We start from the raw sequence: 14501 nt of genomic DNA on the forward strand, positions 1-14501 counted from the left end.
TTTTGGGAAACAATTCGAAACACTCCAAAAACATTGTTTCATAATTTTTACTGGCTTTTAAACGTTTTTTCCTAATTCTTTTTTTATCTTATTTTTTTGTTAATTTCAATGGAAGTGATGGAAAATTAGCGGCTTTGAATTGGCGTTCTAATGTTAAGTAATTGTTTAACTTTGAATTTTAATTAAAGACACTCAATTTTAGCGACAGTTGTCAAATATTAACACATCATCATCAAAAAAGACAAAAAAAACATGGCGATGGTGTTTGTTCCAGTGTTAAGTTTGGAGGGTGAAACCTCGTTCTTTCCGTCTATCCAACCCTTCAAAAGGATGAATTTTGTTAAATTTTTTGTACATTAATTTAAGCTGTGATGATGTGGCGACTTAAAAAATTGACAATTTAGTTGTCAATGTGTTGAAAATATCTAAAATAAAAACAAAAAACGACAAAAATAGGTCAGTTGAGTTGGAAAACAACAACACTCTTTGGTGTGAAATTGACATCATTAGTCAACTCTTTCTGCTTGGCGGTGTAAGTGTCTGGTTTGCAATAACTCCCGTTTACACCTTTCTTGTGCACACCTATATCATGACCAGCACCAAATCCAAAAAGATAAGGTTCGTTTTGAGCCCTAAGATAAAATTCGTTAGTGTCATTTTCACTTTTTTCAAACTTTTTTGGATTCAAAGTGCCATTTCTCACAAGTGAAAAAATGTACGAACTGCCACCTTTGAGATATTCACTAACTTTATTAATATATCCAGTAAACACGCCACCAAATTTGTTGTGATTACAGTCTTCTACCACAAAGCACAAGTTGCATTTGTTCATGACTTTTTCACCGAACACAGATGTACCTTTTGACCAATCGTCCTTGTCTGGATCAAACACTACACTTCCTATTTTGTACCCCGTCAATATTTCAAGACACGATTTTTCGTCAAGTGTGAGGTGTTCGCGTTTTTCATTTTCAACTTCTTCGTCGTGTTGTCTTTTCGCATTAATAAATTTCTCTGATTTTTTTATTGTTTCAACTTTAGTGTTTTTCACTTGAATGATTCTGTTTCTTTCGTCTGCATTTTCTAGTGGTATTGTGTCTTTATTACATTTTTCTTCAAGAAGTGCAATTCTGACATTACATATCTCATACAACTTTTCGTTGTCACTCTTTGATGAATATAGAACTAATTCACTTTTGATTTTGTTTGACGCGTTATTTAAATCAGTGGCGATTGTGTCGAGTGAAGTTGTAATGTTCTTCTTATATTCAAATATAGCATCAAGTCTGCCAAAGTGTCCCTCTGCATTTTCAATGCGTTGATCAATGTCAAGTGACTTGTCGTCAACAAAGTTGTATTCATTTTTGGATTTGTTGAGGTCTGACACCGCCTTTGCTGCGTTTGTGCAGAGTGTTGAGAGTGTTTTCAACTCGTTTTCCATGTATGTTTATAGAGTTTATTTGTTTTTATAATTCATTTGGTATAAATCTCATTTGAAATGATATTTATTTCTAACAAAAAAATGGAATTAATTATATTTAACTGTTATAAATCAATTTCTAACCAAATTATCACAAAATATCATTTAAGCTTAAAATTGTAGAATTTATATGTAAATTTTTGTTTTTAATTCATAGAAGTCAAAAGGCGAGAAAACCCCAAGATGGTTTGTTTTAATGGTTAAATGATATATTTCCCATTGTTTTGATTATAATATAATTAACTATAAAATAATTACTATTATCATTATACATTATTAATTATATTATTTTAGTAATAAATTATTATTCAAAACAATATTTGATAAATTATGAATAAATGTTAATAAATAAAAGTTTTAAATAATTAAAAAAAACAAAACAATTAAACCTAAAGGGGCACTTATATTTTGAATGACAGAAACAAACCCAATCACAGTTAGAATCCAACCGATCGACTCCACAATGACAGACGATGATATCCACGCTCTCTTTGATAAATATTCTCCCGTCTCATATGACAATCCACGATATGAAAAAGACACTCCATTGAATTACTGTATAATCACAATGGGAGATAAGGAAGCAGCTGACACTCTCATTAAAGAGAAGAATGGGAGTGAATGGGATGGAGTCAAGATCAAAATGTATGTTGATAAAAAAGACCCATCAAGATTAACAGTGAACTTTTTATATGGGACACTGAATAAGGATGAGAAAGACGTCAAGAAGTATTTGAAGGGATATAAAGTGAAGAGTGTCGAGAGATTAATTTCCAAAAAAGGGACATTAATGCGTAGCTATTTACATGTAGTTCTTAAAGATTTGGAGTCAGCAATACAAATGAAAAAGGACTTTGAAACCAGAGAAGAGACAAAGAAATACGAGTTGCAGTTTATTACTAAAACAGGTGAACATATCAATCAATGTTTTATATGTGGGAAATATGGACATAAGAAAGCTGATTGCCCTGAAAAAGGTAAACATGCTCCAGTCATAAAAACACGAGACATGAAAATTGCCGAACAAAAACATAAAAAATACGTTTTAAAGAAAAAGGAACAGAACAAAAATAAGAAAGGAATAAAACGAGAAAAGCAAAACACAAAGGAGTGAATGAATTGAAGCGACTATTTTATTTTAATTTTATATTTTTATTAAAAATTAATACAACTAGGTTTGATATGTTTTATTTTACTATAGTTTATAGTAAACATATTATTAAATAATTATAATAGTATTTCATTTATTGATTAGTATTTATATTATTAACTATAGATTCATTTTTTACACATTTTCTTGTTTTATTTACAGGGAAAATAAAAAACCCTTTCGTCTTTTTAACCGCTTTTTATCAATTTATTAGTTATAATTAATAACATTATAATAAAAAGTATAATACAAATTACCACCTCGGACAGAAATAGTCTCCACGATGCATATTCAACCTTCATGGTAAACAGTATTATACATTTTATTATATTAATATTATAAAAATCTATAAAATCAAGTGAAAGCGGTTAAAAAGACGAAAGCGTTTTTTAGCCCCTGTATAATTTTTTTATTAGGCAGTTTTTTTTGTTATTTGGTTTTTTTAAAAAAGACTACACGTTTTATTTTTTTAACATTTTTATCACAAAGATATTACTCAAACCAACTACCATATAAAAATACATTTAAATAAGATATTACATCGAAGATATTTTTTTTATATAAATTTTCAGGGTGTATGCAATCATGACTTTAAAAATCTCAAAATGGTTTTTTTCAAGCCGATAAAAAATTTTGGTATTCTAAAAAATAAACAAATACAACAATAAATTTGGAGATGTACTTAAAGTAATTGATTTTAATTTTTTTTAAAAGATTGTACGTTCACAATAAAGTTCATTTCAACGATGAATGTCGTGGTAATTCTATATATAAATATAAAAAATGTAATCGTAAAATACATTATTGTCTTTGTCATAATAATAAGCAATTGTGTGAACCAATAATATGAACGAAAACATTATTTTAGTTTTACAATTTTATATTTCTATAATTATTTCCCAGTCTACCACGGAAAGTTGTTATTTATAACAAATTCGAAGAAAAAGACGAAATGTTATTGACAAAATTAACTCGGTTAATACCTAAAAATGGAAGAACAGAAATTGTATATATAGCTGACACACATATTATATCGGAAAAGATGTCAAAGTTAATGAAAAATGGAGAGTACTTCTATAGAACTCTTTCAGGAAACTCATTGCCCACATTGAGAGAGAAAATGTGTCCAATAAAGTCAACTGTCAAAATCAGTGATAACCCACCTTTAAAAGACTTCATTGGATTAATTGAGAAATGCGCGACTGAGACATTCAAAGCCAAAATTTGCTTAGAAAAGCCCGTAGTGTTGTTTGATAATAACATAAAAGAAATTACACTAATAAATTGTAAAGGAAAACAAACAAAAAATTTTAAAGGGAATGAAATGAATGGACTTCCACTGATGTGGTATGACTCACTTGTTTTAGAAAAGATTATAATGAAAAAGTGTTGAAATATCTTCTTTCAAAGTAAGTCAAAACACTATAGAAAAATAACAATTTTTGATTGTACAGCCATTCAAGTGTATTACAACTTCACTCAATTTTATGAAATTTACGTCTTGAAATCAAAAGCTGTGATGTTTATTCACACGTTGAATCACATGGATGTGTCAAGAAAAGATGTCACATTTAAATGTAAAAATGTTACATTAAATAACACAAAAAGTGGTACGCCTTTACTTGTCACATCTAGAGAAATGAAGACAAATTTGATAAAATTGACAAAGAAAATGAAGTACTTATTGACCACAAACTTGAAAGTACTAAACAAGTAACTTCAGAAAATGATAAAGTAAAAACATTGCAAGTCTCTTCTTTACATCCAACAACAATCCACCGTTTGTATATTGTTAAAAGTCAATCAGTATCTACAATCGAATTTTTATTTATGGAACAAGTAGTACTTCCGTTATTTTGTTAAATCGATTTCATTGGTGGTGAGCACTTCAAACCATTTGTTTCATATTAAGCAGAGGGGATGGGTACCATTAATTTTCAATAAAAATTTCCCGAGTGGTTTCTAAAGATGTTGACCATCACAAGTAAACAAGACAGAGGACCCAAATACTGTGAATTTCCCTCTCCATTCCCTTTTGTACATTTACATAATAACAACAAAGCTATTGAAAAATCGGTGTATTAAGTGCTTCACAAATTCTTCAATATTGATGGGCGTATTATAATTGATGAAAATGGGTGTATAAAACGAATTAAAAGTGCCAACTTTGTTTTTGGAGACAAAGTTGTGTCGTTCGACTTTATGACAATTCATTTTACAGACTCGCCAATGAGGGTCTTAAACAAATCTGGTGAATTGGAGGACATTTACAATATCAGATACTATGAGGTTGAAGTCACAGGCCTTTCTACTGTGGCCATTGGCCTATTCACAAACAGTGTATTTGCATTTGAAAAAGACCAGATGGTGGGAAGGATGGAAAACACGATAGGATATCACAGTGATGATAGTAATATATATCATGGGTATAAATCTGCTATAATACATACAAACAAGACGTATGGTAATGTCATCGATGCAATCAATGTAGTTAGATGTAGTGTTCTTGTCGATAGCAAAAAACATGTTTTTCACGTTGAATGGTAATAATGTATATCGAGTGAAGAAAGAGTGGAATGTGTTTTGTGTGGCTATCACAATGAAAGAGTACAAACACATAAGCATTAACGTGGCGAAATAAAATTTAATTCTGATGTGAAAAAGATAGCAAAAGGTAAAGGATAGAAAGTCAGGAAACATGAAATTGAGAGACTTGAAGATGATATAACAAACAGTCGCAAAGAGTGTGTCGTCATGTAAATTGGATTTGTTTAACTTATTCACAAGTAAATAGTTATATTTATTAATTAATTACTATTATAATTGAATCTATAGTTATTAATATAAATACTAATCAATTAAAAAAATAGTATACTTATTTAATAATATGTTTACTATAAACAATAGTAAAATAGAACATATCAAACCTAGTTGTATTAATTCTTTATATGAATTCCTTATAAGAAATAAAGAAGGAAAAAGGCACTTAAAACCACTTCAATTCATTCACTCCTTTGTGTTTTGCTTTTCTCGTTTCACTCCTTTCTTATTTTTTTTCTGTTCCTTGTCTTCTGGAACAGATTTTTCAGATTGAGAAACGGCCTTTGTTTTTTTATGTTTTAGAACTTGTGGCACTGCTGGATCTTTTTCAGGGCAATTTTTCTTTGAGTGTCCGAGTGTCCCACATATGTAACAACGCTCTACTGCAGACCCCGTCTGCTTAAAGAACTTCAAACCGTAGTTCTTTGTTTCTTCGTTGTTTTTGAACTCTGTTTTGACCTTATTAGCCGTCTCCATATCTTTAAGAACTACATTGACAGTGTAGCCGATCAACGTCCCTTTTTTGGCAACACCTCTCTCGACACTCTTCACTTTATATCCCTTCAAATACTTCTTGACGTCATCTTCGCTCTTGTCCAGGCCTCTGAACGAAAAGTTCACTGTGGATCCCGATGGGTCTTTTCTTTCAATGGATATTTTGATCTTGACTTTATCCCATTCACTCCCATTCTTCTCTTTTATGAGAGTGTCAGCTGCTTCCTTATCTCCCATTGTGATTATACAGTAATTCAATGGAGTGTCTTTTTCATATCGTGGATTGTCATATGAGACGGGAGAGTATTTATCAAAGAGGGCGTGGATTTTTTCGTCCGCAATTGTACGGTCAATCGGTTGAATTCTAACTGTGATTGGGTCTGTTTTTGTCATTCAAAATTATTAGTGCCACTTTAGGTTTAATTATATTTTTTGAAAAAAGTAGTTTTTTTTAATTAAAATTTAATAAAAAGTATTTCTTGTGTTTTGTCTTTTAAAAATGTTTTACAAAAAATTCAAAATAATAATAATAAAATTATTAAATTATTATATTATTATTTCATTAATTGTTTAGTATTTCAATTAATAACTATGTACTTATATTTTTTTAAAATTCGCTGCATTGTATATTCACTCGACGTTGTTTTAAGTTCAAATTTGTTTATATAAAACTATTGCCTCGAAATGCTCAATTTAAGTTTTTGATTTTTGAATAAAGTTGTATCGACTGTGAGCAATTCACTTTCTAATAAATTAAAAGCGTTATATTTTTTTAAAGACCAATTCGTGTAAAAGTCTTCTTCTGCACTTTGTATCTGAAATCCTTTGTTGAGTCTCAAATAACTGTTTTGAATTTTAAAGTGATTTTGAGTCATCGAATTTGAAACGAAATCAACGATCTGGATATACGAAAATTGAATATTAACTTTAGCATATCAACTGAATCAACTTTTTTTTATGGAAAGGTGAAAATTGGATAAGTTTTATCTAAATCATATTTTATTCTTAAGGGTTTCTTGAGGATAAGGTGTATCCTCAGGATCAAAGCTATCCTTATTAAAAAATATTATTCTGAGGATACAAAAACCAAATCCATAAGGTTCAGTTCCCCATAAGGCCCACTCTCATAACTCAAGTTATAATTTACACTTAATATTTCGAGTCAAAGTTCAATTTTTAAATTATGGTAATAATTTGTCATAAATGCCAAAAGATTAAAAACAATCAAAAAATCGTTACGATAATCAGTAAACAAAAACAATAATTATATCTCGCGAACTTGAGACGGGAAATAACAAAACATGAATTAAACGTGTTCATATTATGATTATATACTTATTGAAATTATTTCCGAATCCGTCTTAATAACAAAATAATTGAAATTTACGTTTAAATTGATAATTGTTTGATAATCAAAATGAAAATTGAAAAAGTCGAAAACACTGATTTAATAAAAATGCAATTTTAAAATAACAAATTTATTAATAATTTTGTAATTTATGCAATTATTCAAATTTATTGTAATAACAAAGTTAATCATATTGTGTATATTTTAAAAAGAATATTTCATTTTGATATTAACTTGTGTTTTAAACAGATTTACAGTTCTGAGGATGGCAATTATTTTCTGAGGATGACAGAAATAGAAAGTTTACACTTTTACATCTATCTGAAATGTATATTGAGTAAGTTACTATTTTTGAACATGGGAACACGTCATTTCACTTCTTAGATGTTTAAGTCTGTGTTGATAATGTCTGTTTGTTACACGACTTACCATCCTCAGAGATATTTATGGCACTGCCACTATTGATTTAAAATTCTATAAATAAAATTATCAATGAATTTTTATAAAGTGGGTTTTGATAATTGATTATATCAAAAATCGTCAAAACACAACAAAAACGCTAAATAATATATAAAATTGATTAATAAAAGAAACACATTTCTATTGAGAATTAATATTGTATAATAAAAAAATAATATAAACATATATTTCTTGTGTGTATATGTTTTTAAAAATAAATAAACCCGTTTAAAACAAAAATGATTTTATTTTAAAAATTTGTTTATTTATCAATCGTTGTTTTATCGATATCCAAAACCTCTCTTTTTGAATTTGCGCAAATACATCAATTGTCATCGCATAGAGTATACATTATTAATACGTTATTTGCTATCAATTTTTATTGTTTGAAATATCATGAATTGATATATAATAAATTATTTTTGTAAAAAAAATTAAAAATTGTTAGATTAATTTGTTTTGTGATTTTGATTAAAAAATTGACTTTTTCGATAAATTAAATTAATTTTTATTGTTTTCATATGAACCAAGGTTAATCTTGTGGTAAATCAGAAAATAGAAATAGATTATTTTTTTGTAAAAATCAACTGAAAGAATCATCTTTCAAAAAATCCATAAATAGCATTTTTAAAGAAAATCATGTGTTTCAAAATATACCTTTTTGATCTTAGGCAAAAAAATCCAAATTGAAAGAAATTATGTTTAAGATATTTACCATCCTCAGAAAAATTAACAATCCTCATGAATCCCTTTAATATGCAAACAAATTAAGGGTCCTACATTGTTTGAATGGGTAATAAGTGTAATATTTATAAAAATATATTATTGTTTTAAATATTTAAACATTAGATTAAAAACAATAAAAATAAATATTGTCTTGAGTCTGTTTTTAAACATTGTTTATAACAAAAGTTTATCTTATGTTTTTTTTCTTGATTATATTTTCTTAAAATTTTTATTTATTAAAATGTGTTTTTATTTCAAACTTTGTTTAATAAATAAATAACACACAATTGATTATTGCATTTTTGGAGTGCAATAAATAACCAATGATTCAGTGTATTTTTTTAAATAATAATTACAATAATGACACTGTTTTCTGGATATAAATAATTATAAAAATAATTATATTTGAATGATATATTAAAATTACTTAATGAAAAAATAAAATTCTAAAAGATCAAAATATTACAAAAATTTAATTGTTTTAATATTTTAACTATTTTATAACAGGATTATTTAATTCATGTTTATTTTAATTTTACTCTTTATAATTCTAAGAAAGTTAATAACAATAGTTATAAAAAATACGGGGTATTATGTAAAGTATGTCTTCAATAATTTGTGTGTAATAAAATAATTAACTACACACAACTTGTGTAAAAATTTTACAAAACAAAAAATGACCAAATAATGATTTTGTGTTTAAAAAATTTTTTTTAGTCTACCATTTATTTTGAAATAATAAAATGACGACAGGACAAAATAATGTGGGCAATAATAACAATTCAACAAAAGTTCATTTGAATTCAACAATTAACACTTTTTAAAAAAAACAATTTTTTTAATCTATTTTTATAAATAATTATTCAATTAATAGAACTTAATTCAATATCAATTTTGTAGTTTTTAGGTCAATTTCCCGATAAAATATAACATTAAAACCATATTAAAAATGCATTTGGTGTGACTAACTTAATAAATACAACAGAAATAAACATCTTGTGATAAAACAAGTTTAAATACCGTATTCAGCTAATTTTAAGTTAAAGATGTTCTTAAAACAATTTTATTATAGGAATTTGGATAAAAATTGTTACTTTCAGATCAACCAAACACTGCTTATTAAACATATTACATAATATGCTTAAACCAAAAATCGCAATAAATTACGAACTTATAAAATTTCACTCATTTTCAAATAAAAAACGATTAATAATTAGTAATAAATTTTTATAATTATTTTAACTGTTTGTAATAATAAAAATTCAATTTAATTTGTTATAAACCCAATTAAATGTTATTATTAAAATTATCATTTCTTTGGTTTTAATTCTTTGCGTTTTTGGCCAATCTTTTTCCTTTAATTTGAATATCATGAATAGTTTTTCTTTTTTTAGTAATTGTTTTCTTAACAGCAATAATAGTATTTTTACATGAGGTGTTATTTTTTGTTGTATTCTCAACTTCTTCTTCAATTTGCATTGGAGTTTCGATTTCATAAAAAGTCATCACTCGATAAAGGTATTGTATTACATTCTTTATAAGTTTCATCGTGATCGACATAAGAAATGCCATACATGTTCAAATCCAATATCAAATCATTTTTCGTTACATCAATAAATTCTTCTTTTTTCTTTGGAATCCACGCACCCGCTTCATCTTCGTTGTGCAATTCCACGTTTTCGAAGTTGTTCTCGTGTAATAAAAACGGTTCAATGCAAATCAAAGAATTAATGAACTCACACAGTGTCAGACTTTCATTGTAAAAACTTTCGGTCAATTGTCTGATTTGCTTGTTTTTTTGGACAAAGATGCTTTTAGTTTCGTGTTTTTTCCTTCTATCATTTGTTTAATTTGAACAATAACGGAATTTTCGTTTTTAGCAAGAATTAACAACAACTTTTCAAGTGAAGGTTTCTGAGTGTTTAACTTCTTTATTAAAGAAGAGTGGAATGATTCGCTTCTATTATCCGTTCTTACATCTCTATTATACTGACTCCAATAACATATTGGGAAATTTCCATTAATCCACACTCGTTCAAAGTACTCATAAAGTTTTATTAACAACGCAAAAACATTTTCTTGAAATTTAAAAATGTTATTAAAAATTACATTTTAAAAAAGTGGTCTGATGTTATTTTCTTTAAAAATGGTATTATCATCAACCATTTCATTACCAACTTCTCATTGGTTCCTTCGATATAAAACGGTACAAGCCCAAAATTTACAATTTTGCGCCAAACACATTGGCAAAAGTGAAACATGCAACAATGGACATCACAATTAAACGACTCTAATACATTTAAAACCGCATTTTCAAAGTCACTCATTGTTGATGTCTCATTTGTAAACAACAACTTGCCAAAAATACCATGGTGTGTTTCTTGTAATACGGCAAACAAGTTGAGATAGTCTTCCATTCTTCTTCGTTTTGTTAAACAATAGTACAAAGGAAAACACTGACCATTTGGGAGTAAACAGTGTATTGTGTATAATTGACTAAACTCTTCTAAAAAGAAGCAAACGTTCCGTCCATGCACAAACAGTATATTTTTCTATTTTTCAACAATTCCATTTTCAAACGACTAGCAAAAATGACAAATTGTTTGGTTTGTCTATACAAATATTTGTCTTCTTGATGTAATATATTGTCCAACTCTCTATCAATCACAGTTTTCTTTATTCTATTTGTTTGTCTTGTAATGGTACTTTTTCTTGAATTAGCAGTGACCATATCTGGTAATAAGTCAACAATCGTGTTAGTTGATAACATAAAAATTGCTTTTTCTTCAACGTTTGTTTTTAACAAAATTTTCTTTTCGTATTTTTCAAGTGCCATGTGTTTTTGGTGGTAATGTTGAATTAAAGTTGTATTGACGAAACGAAAAGATTTAAATAACACTTTCCCGTTGATGCTTTCTTGTTCAGTGATCTGTATTTTGACTGGACAGCCTTTACTTTTGCACTTGTAAATATCACCATAATCCCAATTAAATACATAATTATCTACAACAGGCAATTCTCTATAATTGCCATTTTTTGTTTTTTTCTGGCTAGTTTGTTGCCCGAACATAAATTTTAATCGGTTTATTTAATTAGTTTTATCACAAGATGTTTATTTCTGTTGTATTTATTAAGTTAGTCACACCAAATGCATTTTTAATATGGTTTTAATGTTATATTTTATCGGGAAATTGACCTAAAAACTACAAAATTGATATTGAATTAAGTTCTATTAATTGAATAATTATTTATAAAAATAGATTAAAAAAATTGTTTTTTTTTTAAAAAGTGTTAATTGTTGAATTCAAATGAACTTTTGTTGAATTGTTATTATTGCCCACATTATTTTGTCCGGACACCTAATAAAATTACACCATTGAAAATTGAAATGTAAAATAACACATGAATATAAATATAATAACAAAATGGTTTGATATATAAACCAAAATATAACAAGTATATCCAATTCATGTTTTCTTTACTTTTACTTTTCATTTCTCTCAGTGTTTCCACAACAGTTGTTTTAAATAAACAGACATCTTACTTTGTTGCATATGTCCCCGACACATGTTACTTTAGAAACAACTTTCAAGCAGCTCAAAAAGTTGTTAAGAAACAAGGAGAAACTAAATACACTCTTCAATATGCTGTATCATGTGATGTTTCTTCGTGGTCAGATGACATCAATGCGTCTTTAGAAGAAACTGATGATGCATTTCTTGTAGGGTATTATGTTAAATACAATTTCTATAAAGATAATGATTGTACAACTAAATCTCCTGGTTATTATATAACCTCTTTAGGTTGTGTTAGTTTTACAGGACATAACATAACGATCAATTCTGATAACAAGAAAGTATACATGACTTATTATGCTGATTCAAAATGTTCAACTTCGATTGATGGTAAATCTAACATAGAAAAGAATTTTGGAGTGTGTGACAATAGTATGAGCCCTGTTAATCAATTTACTGCTCCAAACTTTTACATTCAAGAAGATTCAACATCTTTTCAGGTTTATGTCGAAGGAATATGTTACTTAGATGATGATAACAATTTCGTTGTTGTAGAAAACGACGGTTACGTTTATGCGGGAAATTCATGCCAAGAAGCATTAGCATCGACAACCAAGTTAGAAACTAAAACAGTACATAAAGTAACATCTTTTCCAGAATATTTCTTTAGAGAAGTTAGCAGTGGATCAAACGACTGTAACATTATTAGCAATTTGGCTCTTACGACTTACCCAGATAACTATTATAAAAAAGAAGGATATTGTATGTCAAACTCGGCATCTTCTGGATTCATTTTTATTACAACAAAAAACGAATTAACACATTTTTATTACACAGATGCTGCATGCAACAAGTTGGATAAAAATTACACTTATCAATACAAAACATGTGTATTAGACAATAATAAACAATACTAAACGTACTATTATAGTAAATCCACATCTGATCAAGTATACATACAACACGTTGGATATTACATATTGTATACAGTTGGTAGATGTTATGGGAATGAAGATGCAACAAATAAAGCACAAAGAATCATCACAACTGCAGACACTACAAAGCCTTTCAAATTGCAACTTGCGCTATCTTGCACTTCTGCTGAATCTGATTGGGTTGATTCGAGCAACACTGATGCTATAAATAAAGTCACACCTGAAATGGAAAATTCGTATTATCTTCAAGATCGAACCTATATTGATGCTACGACGTGCACCGGTGCTTTATATCCACTACCAGACATAATATACACGTCACTCGGGTGCATTGATATAGATGGGTCTTATTTCACTTTGAGTGTGGACGATAAAAAGGTTTATTTCAAATCATACAAAGACAAGGAATGCAAAACACTTGACACTGAAAATTACGAAGAAGACACCTTCAGAGAGTGTTCTGGGTCGGGTTCTTATAGAACAAAATACTATGGTCCAACACTGTATGCCCATCAAGAAGAAATGTATACCCAAACTTTCATCCCAAATAAGTGCTATGTAAGTCCGATAGATGATACTAAATTTGTTGAAATCAAAGACAACGAGAAGATGTACACTGCCGACACTTGTGATGATCTTAGAGCTTCAACTACGGAAGTTTCAGATTACAAAATTGAAATACTCGAGACTTTCCCTGCATACTATTACAGAGCCGTTTATTATGGAAAGAACGACTGTAACATTACAACTAATTTGGATATAACTCCATATCCAGATATGTATTTCACAAAAGATAATATGTGTATTAGTGGTGCTACTGGATACAAATTTGAGACTAATAAAACTACTTTAACTTCATACTATTTCAGTGATGGAAAGTGTGCCACTCCTAATGAAAAAAACACCAAAACTTGTCTATGCTTATCAGATTTGTGAAAAAGATATCGATGAAGATTACTACATCTATTACTATGGTAATGATACGACTATCCCAACACCAATAGCACCCGAAGCTGCATATGGGTTAATCGTTGTTATGATTTCTATGATCGTTTTTGCCTTATTCTAAGAAATTTTTCGACTCTATTTTTTTAATATTTGCCAAATGTTTTAATAAAGTCAGTCCGTTAGCCTTATTAACCCTTCGAGGACTCTAAAAACCAAAAATAATGGATTTTGTGTGATTTTGGTTATTTTTCGAGTAAATGAGACTATTATTTCTTTAATTACTCCAACTTTCTTGAGACGACTGATTTAGTAAAATTGTATAGTAAAAAATTATAAATTATAGTAAAAAATTGAATTTTTTGTTGAAGTTGGGATGAACAAAGGTTCACTTTTTGCTTGATCCTTTCAGAAACAAGTCACAGTTCGATAAAAAAGTCAGATCAAACATTTATTAAGATGACCACAATTTATTACAATAATAAAATTAATTATAAAATATAACAAAGAGCTATCTGTATCGTTAAACATACTGGTCCGGAATATTCAAAATCAATTGCATCATAAAATAACAAAGAAAAAGAAATAAAACATAGACTTTGAGGTGTATTGAAATTTCATTACGCAA

At 28.2% G+C, this 14501-nt stretch overlaps 5 protein-coding genes across 5 annotated transcripts; 4 read left to right on the plus strand and 1 right to left on the minus strand.

Annotated features, from left to right (window-relative positions):
• Positions 1–1892: 1892 nt before the first annotated feature.
• EIN_002280 (hypothetical protein) lies at positions 1893–2594 on the plus strand (the record flags this gene model as incomplete). Its single annotated transcript, XM_004182865.1, has 1 exon — positions 1893–2594. One exon carries the CDS (start codon positions 1893–1895, stop codon positions 2592–2594), a length of 702 nt encoding a protein of 233 aa, XP_004182913.1.
• Positions 2595–3672: 1078 nt separating this feature from the next.
• On the plus strand, positions 3673–4023 carry EIN_002290 (hypothetical protein; the record flags this gene model as incomplete). Its single annotated transcript, XM_004182866.1, has 1 exon — positions 3673–4023. One exon carries the CDS (start codon positions 3673–3675, stop codon positions 4021–4023), a length of 351 nt encoding a protein of 116 aa, XP_004182914.1.
• A 1613-nt stretch (positions 4024–5636) lies between these two features.
• Positions 5637–6338, minus strand: EIN_002300 (hypothetical protein; the record flags this gene model as incomplete). Its single annotated transcript, XM_004182867.1, has 1 exon — positions 5637–6338. One exon carries the CDS (start codon positions 6336–6338, stop codon positions 5637–5639), a length of 702 nt encoding a protein of 233 aa, XP_004182915.1.
• Positions 6339–11947: 5609 nt separating this feature from the next.
• Positions 11948–12910, plus strand: EIN_002310 (hypothetical protein; the record flags this gene model as incomplete). Its single annotated transcript, XM_004182868.1, has 1 exon — positions 11948–12910. One exon carries the CDS (start codon positions 11948–11950, stop codon positions 12908–12910), a length of 963 nt encoding a protein of 320 aa, XP_004182916.1.
• A 243-nt stretch (positions 12911–13153) lies between these two features.
• Positions 13154–13864, plus strand: EIN_002320 (hypothetical protein; the record flags this gene model as incomplete). Its single annotated transcript, XM_004182869.1, has 1 exon — positions 13154–13864. One exon carries the CDS (start codon positions 13154–13156, stop codon positions 13862–13864), a length of 711 nt encoding a protein of 236 aa, XP_004182917.1.
• Positions 13865–14501: the final 637 nt, after the last annotated feature.

The sequence above is a fragment of the Entamoeba invadens genome (assembly GCF_000330505.1).
Source record: "Entamoeba invadens IP1 unplaced genomic scaffold scaff_1105074724789, whole genome shotgun sequence".
NCBI lineage: Eukaryota > Evosea > Mastigamoebida > Endamoebidae > Entamoeba > Entamoeba invadens.